The following is a 15507-nucleotide window of genomic DNA, read 5'->3' on the forward strand; positions in this document are numbered from 1 at the left end:
GCAGATATCTCGCTAATTAGGAGGCCTAGAGAAAAAAATTTTCATTTCTGATCATTTCTCATGGGCCTCAACAACATACAAAAATTTGAACAAAATCTGAGAGATTGAGGTTTTTTTTTGGTTGATTTGACATGGAATTACTCCATTGTTAGGATCACAATTAGAAGGCAAGCCTTGTCTCATATTGAACCTAGATAATAATATAATATAGTAAAAAAAAAAAATAATAATAATATAATAACAACAAGAATCACAAGTCCTTGTGAATACTATAATGTTAGACAAATACCATACCAAGAGAGAAAAAAATGTTATTAATGTATTAAAAAATTCATTTCAGCAAATGAAAAGTACAATAGTGTTTCATCCAATTTCTTATTATTGTAGTAAATATTCTTTTTTTAGTAGGCCTATATTATTACATACAGTTGTAATCTTCTTTAATGTAATTCAATTAATTACTTCTTTATAACTGTCATTAATGCAAGAAGAAATATTAATTATACAGTAGTGACAATTCAATCAAAACAGATAAAATATAAAATAGTAAGATCTTATTAACATGAATATTCTATTAACATACATTCATTATTGGATATGACTGTTTACATTCACATTATTATTATTATTATTATTATTATTATTATTATTATTATTATTATTATTATTATTAAATCATATTTAAAGGAAGTAGGGACAAGTCCTTGTAATACTATAATATTAGACAAATACCATACCAAGAAGAAAAAAATGTTATTAATTATGTATTAAAACTGAAAAAAATCTTTATTAAAAATTCATTTCAGCAAAAAACTACAATAGTGTTTCATCCAATTTCTTATTATTGTATTATTAGTAGGCCTATATTATTACATACAGTTGCAATCTTCTTTAATGTAATTCAATTAATTACTGTGCATGTCACTTTCTGAATCAAAACTGATAAAAAGATAACATAGTAAGATCTAACTTACATTCATTGATAAATATGACTTTTTTAGATTCAAACTATTATTATTAAATCATTGTTAAAGGAAGTAGAGATATGTTCTTCTAGAAATTTTAATAAATTTAGAATACTATTAATATTAATATTATGAAATGTATTAAAACTATCAATATTATTAAATGTATTAAAACTTTACTACAAATTTACATATGAATTTCCATTAAACTTTGAAGTTAATTGTTGTGTTAAAATCATTAGGAAAATACAAACTTTAAGCACAGTGATTACTGAAATCTGGAAAAATCTACAATGATTATTAACATACATGCATGTTGTCAAAAGAATTGAATAAATTAAAGGCGTATAATAGGTCACAGCCACAGTGTAATCAGTCCTATTGTGAAGGTGATAAAAACAGGCCCACCCAACATTGTCCACCTCACTTCTCACCCTACTTTCACAATGGTATATTCCAGTTTGGGTTGTTTTCGTCCAGGTGGTTTATGTCTGATTACCGAATAATCATATTCATCATATCATATTATAATCATAATAATATCAATAGTAATAATGATGAAAGTAACGTATAGCTTTAATTTTGGTATAGGCTTAAATAATGTAATTTCAAGTTTTTTTTAAATACAGGTAAACTAACAAATTGTTTAATATAATAATGAAGTTCATTCCATAAACCTAGGACCTGCAGCAGTAATAAACATCTGACTACAGTTAAGACATCGAGTTGCATATCATTGGAAACAGAATCTTCTTTATCCAACGGTACCAGAATTTCTCCAATACGTTGAGTTTCAAGAGAGATAAAAGCAGTTGTCTGTCACAAGGTGAATTTTTTAGCCAAATCCCATTAAAAATTTCAAATTGCTCTAACTCATCTGAAAATGCTGGCATGGAGCCAAAAATTTCACTGTGGTAGACAGGCAAACTATTGGGCGATTTCAAGGGGGTCGGGCAAAAAAGTGTGTTGGATCCCAGTGTTCTCCCCAGGGCAATAAGCTGTAACGGCCCGTTACAGCTTCTTTCAGAAAACAAAATACTGTTACAGCTTAAATTTACCGATACACATTGTATAATGACTATGATATGTACACAAGCTGTACATATACAATTTCAAAATACAAGGCAAATGCACTCTATCTTTCTGTAACTTTGACATTAACAAAGGATAAACTGTAAGCCAGTAGCCAAAGAAACCACAAGTTTGAGCTCGTTTATTTAACATAAACAATGATATGATACCATGTTTCGCTGTGCTGTGCCTACCTACTTCTCTGACTAATTCCTACTTTTAAACTCAATGTGCCTACATCACTCTTTCTATTTAACCAGCTTTTAAAACACAGTTTATTATTTGTGTTCAATGTATACTCATCATAACACATTTTATGTGTTCTATTTGTAAATAAACAACAACTTCGTACATTCTCAAGCCTAGGCAGTGAAAGTTGGCCCTCATCAATAAAAAAAAAAAACAATCATGAGCCAGTGGCAATAGGTGAAAGGTCGACCATGTGGATTTCTCTCCTTGTGAGTAATTTTTTTTCTTAAACTTGCTTTCTAATTTGTCTAAAACTAAATTGTTATGTCTACATGGTAATAAATAAAATTCTACACAATAAAATGTTTATTAATTGTTGTCTTAAAACATACACAACTGAATGGAAAATTTTATTTAAGCCAATAATGAATTCTACTCAAAAATAGAAATTCCAAAAATCAGCACATTTACGGTAAAGCCCTAAATTTTCGCGATTTCAAACATTTCGCGTCCTTTTATTTTCGCGATTTAATCTACTTGGAAAATGGAATTTCGCGATTTGCCACCACTGAAGAAAACAAATTTCGCCATTTTTATCCAGTCGATTTTCATCATGCAAACAGAAGATGGTAAGCTTTAAAACCTAGTATTTATATCGCTTAATAGAACACAATTAAATTTCCAGGTCTTGCAAGGCTATTAGTATTCCTAGACCAACGGTAGGCCATATTTGTACTTGTGGTAGTAGTCTTGTTTTTAGGCTAGTTAAATACAATCTAATAAAATATAATGCTTATTGAGTATATTTAGCTATTTTAAGCAATCATTCTATATTTTGGTGACTAATAACAGTCAATATTAGGCTAAATATATTGGTAATTCTAGGCCTAAGTCATTTAATACTCACAGCCCACTACGTTTATAAACAAAAAACAGATGACGTACGTATGCATTTCTTCAATTAATTTCCAGTAAAATAATTATTACAACTTCAAGAAAACTTGTGTTTTTATAGCATAAATTAATTTTAAAAGCTTTTATTCTGAAATTATAGCAGTATCATTATTCTTTCTTACAACAGTACAAGGCACCAGGAACCAGATGTCAAACAGCAAGTTTCACCAGCCCACGTGTGTTTTGTTGCGTCATCGTAAATCCCGAAACCGAAAAGTAGTTTGTTTATTTGTTTTGAGCGAAGCAATTTCGAATAGAAACAGCATGTTTTTATGAGTGAACATAATTATGAAAATAATTAGACAACCCAAACCATTGCTTGAATGTCGTAGAAAATGTAGTAGGAATCCTAGTACAGCACTGTAGTGCGTATAATTACAAATACTAGGCCTTCCAACCCTAGGCTAATTAATTGGGCTAGCATGGGCCCAAGCTAGTCAGACAACGCCCGATTTTCGCTGCGGCTGGCGATCTGAACCTTTTGGGAGTAGGTTAACTACCGGTGTATAAGCCGCACCTCAAACTTCGGGGGAAAATCGCGTATAAAACTTGCAGCTTATACCACCGGAATATACAGGTTATTGAGCAAAAACTTGTGTTTTTCATGATTTTAAGGGTGGTGGGAGGGTCAAGTATGAGGCTTGGCGGAAGGCCTTAAAAATAGCTTTAGGATGGGCGCAAGACGTCAAAGATTGGGCAGCCCCGCCCACGTCCGCCCTGCATAACAACATCCCTGATATAAGTATCACATTATTATGGAAATCACGTTTTACAATCGTTTTTGACCAAATATAATTTTTGAGATTTTCGCGCGCCCTTAACTTTCGCGATTGTTGTTCAATCGCGAAATTCGCGAAAATGAAGGGCACGCGAAAATTTAGGGCTTTACGGTATTTAAAATACAAGTTACAGTGTCAAGTGCATACACTTTGCTATGTAAATACCATTTTATTATTAATTATTATTACAATTTTAAAAATAAAATACCTTAAGAAAAATTAAAAGTAATCTTCAGACTGGTGATGATATAAGGCCCTATAATTTTTTTTTTATTAGTTTATCACCCTATCTAGGTTGGAAAAGTGATGAGGAAGAGGCTGGATTTAAAAAAAAAATTATTTTGCTTAAGCCAGATATCACCCTTGGGTTGTTTGCTGGTGCATTGATATTCAAGTAAATCATGATTGAGATAGTATACTAGTAAAAACAATATACTAACTATTTAATATAGACTAGAAAAAAAAAATCTGAAAAAAAATGAGTTAGGGGGAGTGAAATGTTAAAAGCAATCCACATAGCCAGATATCCTAATTAATCCCTTCTGATCACCCTAAGCCCTGTTGACACTTGACTTTACGCCTTGTATACAAATTTATCTAATATGTGCATAAAATTGGAATTAAATAAGCTACAGATTTTGGTGCAACAAACTAGACATATAAAAACTACTGTCACCAAAAAGGCTGGAAAGGACTCCCTGTACAGGCGATTGCTTTGTTCATTTTTTAGTCAGTAATTAAAATAACTATAATAATCTCACTACAATAATAATAATAATAATAATTTTAATATTGGTTGCCTTTTTGCCCTTTAAACTTGTTTCCTTTTGCTGTTTTTGTGATGTGGGTTCTTTTTGTTGAAAAATGTTTAAATGTTGATTGTTTAGATTTTTCTGCTTTAACCCTTTACTTTTGTAAAATTCAACCCATTTTGAGTGATGCAATAAAGAATGATTTGATTTGAATCGGAAAACTAGAGATCCCCACGTTTCAGCGCACACAGAGGCTACCATCAGTTTAGGCAACTGAGCTAAGCTGCTCTGCTCCCTGGTTATAAATTTATAAGGTACCATTCCAATATTTAATAATAACAGTAACAATATTGGTGTAATTTTTTTTTTTTTTTTTGCCCTACCTGACGTGGAAATGTACCGAATACTCTGTACATTTGAAAACAACTGCAACAAAAATCGCAAGTTGTTCTCGGGTGGGACTCAAACCCACGATCTCCAGATCACTAGCCTGGCATCATACCTCTAGACCACCGAGCTTGCGTCTGATGGCCAGGGTTAAATTCGAGTCCAAGTAAGCAGCGGGTACTGCAGTGTTGATAGTAATTGTTGTTGTCGTGATGGAATAATAAACAATAACTGGATTTGCGTCAGGACCCGCTGCTTACCCGAGGTCAGGACCCGCTGCTTACTAGAGGTATGATGCCAGGCTAGTGATCTGGAGATCGTGGGTTTGAGTCCCACCCGAGAACAACTTGCGATTTTTGTCGCAGTTGTTTTCAAATGTATGGAGTATTCGGTACATTTCCATGTCAGGTAGGGCAAAAAAATTACACCTATACATGTTTCTCCTGACGCAAATCCAGTTATTGTTTATTATTCCATCACGACAATAACAATTACTAGTAACAATATTAAAATTCAGAAACAGACAAAAATTTACTTTCGCCATAATATATTGATGATGTTGCAGGCATTTATCATCCGAATATCCGAATTATTAGTAGGCCTATAATGTATACATTATTTTAATCGATTTCAACATGCTGTGTATAATATTTAATAATATGCCTACTATGATGGATAACCATGTATTTTATTCTTTATTTATGGACATGTTCAAAGTCGGAGGCGGATTTTAAGGTGGGTAGTTATGCAGCCGTCCGGGGCTCATACATTTATGAAAAAATTAAAAGAAAATATTTTGTCAAAAGCGTTGTATTATTAGATTGCTCGGTGGTAGTAAGTAGGATCCCATCGCCTTTCCGAGACTCATTTGGACATGGAGGAAGTAAGCGTTTCCCCAGAAAGCACACAGGCATTACATAACTGGTCAAACCTCCATAGTGGGGCATCCTGGGGCATAGTTGAAAGAACCCCTTCTAATAAATCTGCCAAATATTGTGTTTGTAGGATTTTGATCTATTTGGTTTTTTTTTCGGAAATTATAGAAAAGGTTACGTATTGTTAAGCTGTTGTAGGAGAGTGCTGAGCATCAGTGTTACTGTAAGTATAAATAATGGCTTCTCCAGGGCCCATTTGGACTCGGACTTCGCCCAGAAAGCACATGCGTTACTTAAGGCTTGGTAGTAATGTGCTAGGTAGTAGTAGGAGCGCACCCCCTCCCCCCACCCTGAGAGCTCACGAGTTACACAAATTTTATTATGATATGTTATAATTGGACTTCATGGGAAAATATATGAAACACTACACCGTTTCTGATATGTATACTGCAATACATTATTCAGCATCGGAAGAGCTTTCCAACGATACCAAACACGACTACTTTTGGTTTTATATACTTATTCTTATTTTATGCACATTTTAAGTATAATTTGCGGTTATTTTTAAACAAATAAACACCAATTTTTGAATTATGTTCCATTCTGGCATGAGTGACAGTAGATTTTATATGTCTGGTTTGTTGCCTGTATAGAAATTAATTAGTTTAGACACCAAAATCATATCTGTAGCTTATTTAGTTCCAATTATATGCACATTTTAGATAAATTTGGCGGCCATTTGTCAAAATACGCCATTTGCATATAAAGTGAAAAATCAAGTGTCAACAGGGCTTGGGGTGACCAGGACGGGTTAATTAGGATATCTGGCTGTGTTGACTGCTTCTAACAGTCCACTCCCCCTAACTTGATTTCTAGGCCTCTTTTTTGATTTTTTTTCTAGTCTAATAATAATAAACTGATGATTTTTTTTTACAGCCCACGAATTTCACGTCGCCAATCGGCAATTGCCGACCGCCCACGAATTTCACGTCGGCAATTGCCGACCATATTGCCAAGTCAGAATTGCTACAGGAGTGCAAATTTTTGTCGACCTAGGCCTAGATTTCATTGCTTCAAGGTGTTAGCCGCACATTTTCCCATTACACCTTTAAGGGGTGCGGGGATGAGACAAGTGGCCATATATTGCTTGTTTAACCTTTCCTGAGTTCGGGAAAAATACTGGGAAAATTCAAAATGTTGAGATGTAACGATAATTACAGAAACAAAACATGATATGATGAGACAGGAAAATCTGGTGAAAACGAGGCTGATCACTTTTTTCAGTAGCTTGGTAGCATTTTCTAACCTACTCATTAATATTCAAGACAAGTCTGTCAATTAATTTTTGGCGAGCAGCTGATCGAAAAATCGTCCCACCAATCCGGGCTACCTGGCTTTTGCACAAAAATGTCAATACTATTAAATTGTAACATAATTTGATTGTCGGCAACCATGAATTTGGGGAAACTGTAACCAAAAATGAGAATTTATATCAAAAGTTGCTACGTAACTATAGTCAATCAGAATACGACTAACAATGAAGTTTGGCTTAGCTGCAAGGCCCTCAGCCAAACACAAACTACCTTCTATGCCGTTTGTCCAATGTAAACAGTAAACAACACACTCCACTTGCAAGTATGGTGTTGGCCAGAAGTTCTTCAAATGATAAATCTGAGCCGGTTTCAGGCATATTTTTGTGATACATGTTGTAAGAACCTAGAGTATGGTTGTGTCATTAAGCGTAAACAGCTTAAAAGAAATTTAAGGATGTGAACTCTGTGGAAAACAACAAATACAAGTCCTCTGTAAGGCCTATTAAGTTTCCGTTGAAGCTGATGAATAACCTACAATACATATATAACGAAGGGGATCTCAAGGATGGTGTTGCAAGTAGTAGTAGTCAAAATTGCAGCAAATCTGTTTAAATGTACGTGTGTGGTTACATATAACGTTAAAAATGGTATGGTATGTTTTACTTAATTGAGAAGCACTAAGCGCGTCTCTATCACACTACACACACAGACAGGATGCCCTGCCTTTTCCTCAAACTGGGGTACTATCAACAGCAAAATAACCACAGAGTATTGTGAATCAAATACGATGATGTTATATTGTAATAAGCATATTGAGACAATAATGTTGGCAATGAATCGACCCAGCATAAACAACTGACCATGAAGACAAATCAAGAATAGCCATCCACAATTATATAGCAACTATTTTCTACCAAGAACAATTACTACACAAATTGAATCAATTCAGTTTTTTGGGGTGGGGGATGTGCCCTTCAGTGACTGTGCTTAGACTAAGTAATTCAGGCTTAATTTGATTAATGTCTTCATGAAAAGAATATAACAAAATTATTATATTAATAGTACAGTATGCTTTATCTACATAGGAATCCTTAGACTCAACATAACAAAAAATATATTAATTAATAGGTATCAAAACTGACTTAAGCAAATAATATTTATCAACACTTTGATGTCCAATTAAACATCACCACCTGCATTTAATATTGTATTGTACTTATACTACTTATTTTTTTTTTATTTTTTATTTTTTTGAAAACAACCTTTGATTAAAAAGGAACAATTTAAATACATATTTGATCATTAAAACCATCACAGTAGCATTGATAAGCTCATTGAATTAGTTTGTTTAATTAATTTTCACAGACCACAGAATCAAGTGAATGGAAGTTGATGAACCACAGCCAAAGCAAATGCTCATTCTGCATCACCTGAAAGCTGAAGTCAAGAATTAAGGAAGTGCTTCCTGGTCGAAGTCATGTTCTCCCAAGTATTTTTTTTGTAAAAAATAGAGCAAACACCATTGAGAAATTAGTAAGATGTGAAACATTGAGTGGTGGAATTACTTGAGGCTGCCACTGCAAATCAGGATGAAGCCTTGTCACTACATAAGGGATAAGGATCTGGTGGCAATTCAGGCCAGATATTATAGGCCATGGATAGAAACATGAATCAATTGAAAGTACTGTAGTCCTACCAGATTGGAACTGTTGTTATCTATTTGATATGACATAAATATTACCAGATATTATTAAGGTTTTTCCTTGTATGAACATTTATCAACAACACATTTATTTTAAAAGTTTTATGTTTAAAAGCGGATTGGATTGAACTCTATATTCAGCTATGTTTAAAGCAGTTCTGTGTAGGTATATGATGTGCTACAGTGTTTCAATAATATTCATATAAAAGTTCAGATTTTTGTCATAAACTTCTTTCAACCTTGTGTTTACTGTTGTGTAGTTAAATGTATATACCCAGTGAGTGATCAGAGAGATAATGAAAGTGCTGATGGGATGCAACTGGCTGAACTGAAGTATATTAAAAATTTATTTGTTTCACCTTATTGGAATCATCAATTATTATTCATTAATTCAGTCTATATTACCAAGGTCTTCAAGCAGTTAAACAAAAATCAACAGGCATGGCAAGAAATACTGATTAATGTTATTTATTTACATTGCATGCAAATAAATACATTTGAAATTTTACATCAGCCTCAATGTGTTCAAAAAATAAGAAGTAATTCAGCCTCAGTTTTCTTTTAAAATGTACATTTTTTTAATTATAGAAAAAAAGTAGCGCGGATTGGTGGGTCACAGAATTCGTAAACTAAGCCGATTTTGGAGCCTCAACCTGGCCACGGTCTAAGTGTGAAGTCGTGAGTTTTTGTGATCGTTTACGTACGCAGTTACAGAGAGACCGTTTAGTCAACGTCAATTCAATCATGGAGGAATAATTCAATTGGATTAATAAACGTATATCAGTCCGATGACTTGTTTGTTTATAATTAGGCCTACACCTATGCCTAGGATTAGCACAGTCAGTGTCTACCCAGTAGCAGTAGCGCACTCCTGTCCGGGACACTGCTCCAGTCCAGCAGCAGGTGAGTTCGCACGCAGCCTTATCCAGCTGACGGTAAAGTTAGTAGGAAATTTCTACTACTAGCCTAGCCTTGACTTGTCATGCCATGCCATGGCGACTTTGTCACATTAATTGTGCTAGTGCATTTATTTTCATAATAATAGACCTAGGCCCCTAGGCCTACTAATAATAGTAGTATATACACCAAGCGCGTCTCTCAGTGAATGTAGTGTGTGAGTGAGTGAGGCAATTTGCTTCTGAAGCACAAATGATTTACCTTATGACCTGGGATTGGTCGACTGGGATCGCATTCAAAGGAGTCTCTACTGCACATATGGATCATGCCATCCTTGTAACCAACAGCAAAACGCTGGTCTTCATCATACCACGCTAAACAGCATACAGCAACTACATAAGGGCAAATAATAATAGCATCACAATAAACTATATATATATTTTTTTGTACTAGTATTTATTTATTTATTTTATTTATTATTCTATTTTGTAGACACAATGGTCAAAGGGTACAGTATGCTAATTGTCATCCAAATCAAAATGTTTAAAGTAGCAATCACTTTCACAAGACAAACACAAGATGCTCTAATAAAGTCTTATTATGAGGCTTAGGGAGTGAAGTTGTTTTTGAGAAAAATATCCTGTTACATACAGGAATTACACCAAGGAACCTGGGATTGGAAGGTAAATGAAGGGATGATACATATCATTTTCTAATATTTTCATTTGGAAAAATCTTAGTAGCTCACAAACACTAACCATTATCTCGATAACATTGCTCAAGTTCAGTTCGGTGGAATGTTGAATGGTCGATGACCTCAATGACGGCAACTGAACCATCTAGTCTTCCGACCAGCAGTGTGTCTGTACACATACCAACCCTACCTTCTATTAGATTTTTTTCCTGCGGCCATGTAACGGCTGTTACTATATTGCAATGTATGTCAAGATATCCACGGTTCACTGCAATCAATACAACAAAGAACAATTTATCAATTACTAAATCATAGAATAAGTCTGCGAAGTGGTATGTGTTCCATAGGGTTATTGTCCGTAAGCATGATGAAGTATATATATATATAAATGTAAATCCTTGCAGAGCCAAAGGGCCCATAGGGGCGGGAGCTTCCACAGTTTCAAGTAGCGTGAAGCAGATGAGAGTGATACGCCCCTGGGTAGGATGCTACTTTACTGCAGGTTACTCCTAGCAATTTGCTGGTACCCATGGATACAGCTGGGTAGACTGAAGCAATGTAGATAAAGTGCATTGCTTAAGGACAAAAGCAAAATGCACAGTGAAGGGTTGAAAACCTGACCTCGAGGTTGGGAAAACAAACCATTTCCACTGCACCAAACCACTTTCACGACTGAGGTATATAATACAGGGATAACAATTAACTATATACACAAAATGGATCTGTAGAAGCTGACTTTACACAATTTAGGTTTTTGACCTGAGGTTAGAATCTACAGAATACGAAGCTGAAGCAGCAAAAAGAAGTCTGAACAGTGAAAACATTGGACTTGATGGTTTGGATGCCATACCTTTTGAAAATGAATAGTTGATATAATACTGTGTTTAATTGTCTATTTACATGTCTGAGGTTAAAAAGACTTATTTTTTTAACATTGTCCAAGATTTATAAATCCTTCCTTCACAGATGAAGCTAACAATAATGCGTTAACTGACAAGATAAATTATTAACACAAGATTAATTACCAGAAACAAACCAAATGTTGAGCATATTATCAAGAGTTCCAGCGATGATCCTTCCATTAGAGTTGATACAGAGGTTGTTAATGTCTTGATCTTGGTAATCGTCCAGTGAATACTGACTGTAGTCGGAATTCTTACTGAATATAAAGGTCTGTTGAAGCACATGTGGCGCTTTACTGGACAACTTCCATAGACATACTGTACCATCATGTCCACTGAAATATTAATAAAATTAATTATATATTATGTTCTCAGATTCCTGGCCAGCATTTTTAGTTGTGCAACAGTATGTTTCACACAACTAAATTCAATGCCTTGCCTAAGGACACAAGCAATATGGCAAGGTCAAGCCAAAGGAGGGATAAGTCAAAATTTTCAGAAGTGAGTTTTGTACACATTATGAAACTAGACATTATTATCTTCAAAATGCAAAAAAAAAAATCTTTTTTGATTTGACAGTTTATGGTGAAGTTATGGGCAATCAAATTTAGGATACTTGGTAAAGTGCATTTTGAGAAAACTGGCTTTGAAAATCGCTTATTAGTTTACTGTGAAAAATCATGTTTTTTGAAGCTGCCTGCCCATTCTCTCCTTAGTAACTGGTATTTATTCTACACACAGAATTGGTTGAAACTCATTCTCTTTATTGTCACAGTCGGCAACAAAATCAACTAGGGCTAGGCCTATCCTATCATCACCCTCATCTTCTGAAGAAAGATAGATGTAAACTAGATTTGAACTCGTCACTGAGGACGAGTTAGGTGATCCGCCGTACTTTGACCCTCACGAAGCACGCACGGTTCTGATTCAAAAGTATTATATGCTAAAACATGCTCTATTCAAAGAGTAATTTTGAGCATTTTAAAAGAAATTTTAAATGAAAAGAGTAATTTTGAGCATTTTAAGGACTTACGAATGTGTACACATACGTCTTAACATACACATCTAGATGTGTATAAGAGACAGCAATATTGGGGAGAAAGAAAGAAGAAAAAGAAAAAAGAAAGAAAGAAAGAAAGAAAAATATGCTGTTTTTGACTTGTGGAGGACGGCTTTTCTAAACATTATATTTAGTTTTCTAATACATAATTTTTATAGAAGTAGAGTATGTAGAGAGTATATAAAATTATTTTTAATTTTTTTTAATTTTTTTTTATTTAATTTTTTTATTTTTTTTTATTTTTTTTATTTTTTTTTTTTTGTTAATTCGTAACATACCAGAAGCCATCAATAGAAGACTATCCAACATCTCGTCTGATAAGGAATCGTTTGATACAGCTGCTCCAACGTATCAAGAGGCCCTCCACAAAAGCGACTACAAATTGAATTTTAAGCCTGTACCCACAAAGTCAAAACGATTGCGCAGCCGAAATGTCATATGGTTTAACCCCCCGTACAGCGCCAACGTCGCTACCAATATAGGCCACAAATTTCCACATATAGTGGATGAATGCTTCCCGCAAGAACACGAGCATAGAAAGCTATTTAACAGGAACACATTGAAACTCAGCTACAGCTGCATGCCGAACATGAATAGTGTTATTAATTCACACAACAAATCTATATTGTCTAAGGAACTTCAGAAGAATAACCCTGCATTTAACTGTCGCCAAAAGACCGAATGCCCACTATCCGGAAAATGCCTCACCGAAGGGATTGTTTATCAAGCTACAGTAACAAGAGTCAACAACAAGAATGAAGAAACTTACATCGGTCTTACGGAAAATACATTTAAAACTAGATATAGAAACCATACTAACTCATTCCGTAATGCTAAATACAGAAATAGTACTGAACTAAGTAAATACATTTGGCCACTGAAAGACACTAAGACGCAATATACCATTAAATGGAAAATTATAAAACAATTTAGACCGTATTCTAATGCTATAAAACGATGCAATCTATGCCTACATGAAAAGTTTCTAGTTATTTGTCATCCTGAGTTAAGTTCTCTCAACTGCAGAAATGAATTAATACCCACTTGTAGGAAGAAACCATTGATTACTAATCCATAAACAATATACCATCTAGACAATAGACCCTTTTAATCAACGCTAATCTGCTTCTCAATTAATGATATGCTTAAGTTTTCCTTGTAATAACATCAGTTGTACATATCCGCCTGATGAGTGTGGTTGGCTCTGCCAACCATACGAAACAATATTGTAGTGGAAATATATAAATATGAAGTAACTATATATTTTTATATAAATAATATGAAGTAACTAAGTTCTGACATCGTTTGTTTCGTGTATATATATATATATATAAAAATAAGTTGATCCTTCGCCAAGTGAAGGAAGATGCGCTCTCCAGATGATGAAATGGCGTTGCCATCTCTACCGTATACACAGAGGTATCTTGGTGCCAGTATGCTGGGCTAGCTACGGTAGCTGTCACCTAAGAAAATCCTGCGACTTAACTAGTGCATCATGAATGTAATCATTTATGAAGCATTTAAAGCGGTATGTCTAAAGATTTTACTGATTCACGAACAATTGTCAAGGCTAACAAATTAATCAGGGCTCGCAGAATCGCCTGCCCGACGTCCCAGGGCAAACAAATATCTGCGTCGGGCAACCAAAAATAAATGGGGTGCGTCCCAACATAATATTCTGTTAAAATGTTAATAAAATATTCATAATTATCACAGGGTTTCTCACCTCGCTGTCGGTCATCCCTGTCCGGCTCTCAAATTTCTGACCGGCATCTAAACTGCGCAATTTTTTACAAAGACTTTTTCAACCTTAGAAACATAATTAAACACAAAATACTTTGCTAAAAAATCAAGGGCTTTTAACTGTAAATGCCCTATTCATTGAGAAAATAACAGTAGAAGTACACGTCCCCATGGTTACGTTGATTTTTAATTAAGAGTCTTGCAGTGGATAGGCCCACTATATACTCATTTATACAGAATGAGTGTGCACGTCTTTGAAAAAAAAGGTTTAACAACTGTTATAACACACAACAGAAAGCAAACATAAACGCCATAGTAACAACAAAGTTAACGATTTTATTATGATGATCAATGACTAAATTAAAATGACATGTAAGAAGTGAACGTACAAAAAAGCAACACTTCGCTAAAATACAGCTGAACTACTGAAACCATGGCACATGTTGGTATCGCTGAACAAGGCAGTCGACTATTCCCTCCTTGGGGTAATCAATTTTACGTACGGTACGGGACCGGAGGGCGTACGTAAATCGGGAGATTTGTAAAATAGAGGCTGGGTTAAATTTGTGGTAACCTTTGACCTAATACGTACGTAACGCTAGGTTAGACCTAGCCTCTAGGCCTACGAATAAAACCATGTGTTTAGTGCTTTTATTCATCACTTTACGATGTCATAATAAAGTGTTCAAATAAAACCATGTGTCTAGTGTATTAATTCATCACTTTATATCTTTTATTTAACTAAAGAACATGAAAATATTGCAAGATTACCTATACGACAAAGGTATAACTTGGGAATTCCCCTTCATGCCTATTCTAAACAACAGAGCTGTGGTGTTGTCTGGGCCTGTTGAGACAAACTAACACCATGTGCTCTGCACTGGGCAAGCCAACCAATTAGCGTTCGTGTACGTGAAACAGCAACCATGTACTATATAAAGTTAAAGCTTAGTAAGCTATAATGAGGCCTAAGTTGTCCTGGATATTAAGTAGATCCCTGATAAAAGATCATGAGAAATTTGTTGGCGTTTCATTTTGACTATAATGGTAATGTGATGATGATGAATTTTATTATATAAAAGTGTCAATTCCGGCCATCTCGAGAGGTACTATTTCCTCAAATTTTCTCACCTCAGCCCCAGCCATGGTGGGGCTGAGGTGGTTGTGAAATCACGTTTTTGAAGTAGGCCTATGTAAAGTACATACTCAAAGACAATGTTTCTA

General features: G+C 34.6%; 1 protein-coding gene across 1 annotated transcript in view; it reads right to left on the reverse strand.

Annotated features, from left to right (window-relative positions):
• The window catches only part of LOC117111791 (probable E3 ubiquitin-protein ligase HERC1), a gene marked incomplete in the record, with an annotated part of 172277 nt that overhangs the window by 79278 nt on the left and 77492 nt on the right, over positions 1-15507 (reverse strand). Inside the window, 3 exon segments of the mRNA XM_033254783.1 lie at positions 10146-10276; positions 10643-10846; positions 11604-11815. Coding sequence (XP_033110674.1) covers positions 10146-10276; positions 10643-10846; positions 11604-11815 — 547 coding nt within the window.

Source organism: Anneissia japonica, unplaced genomic scaffold, assembly GCF_011630105.1.
Source record: "Anneissia japonica isolate Jap-2015-1 unplaced genomic scaffold, ASM1163010v1 scaffold287758_len931624_cov196, whole genome shotgun sequence".
NCBI classification, from domain to species: domain Eukaryota; kingdom Metazoa; phylum Echinodermata; class Crinoidea; order Comatulida; family Comatulidae; genus Anneissia; species Anneissia japonica.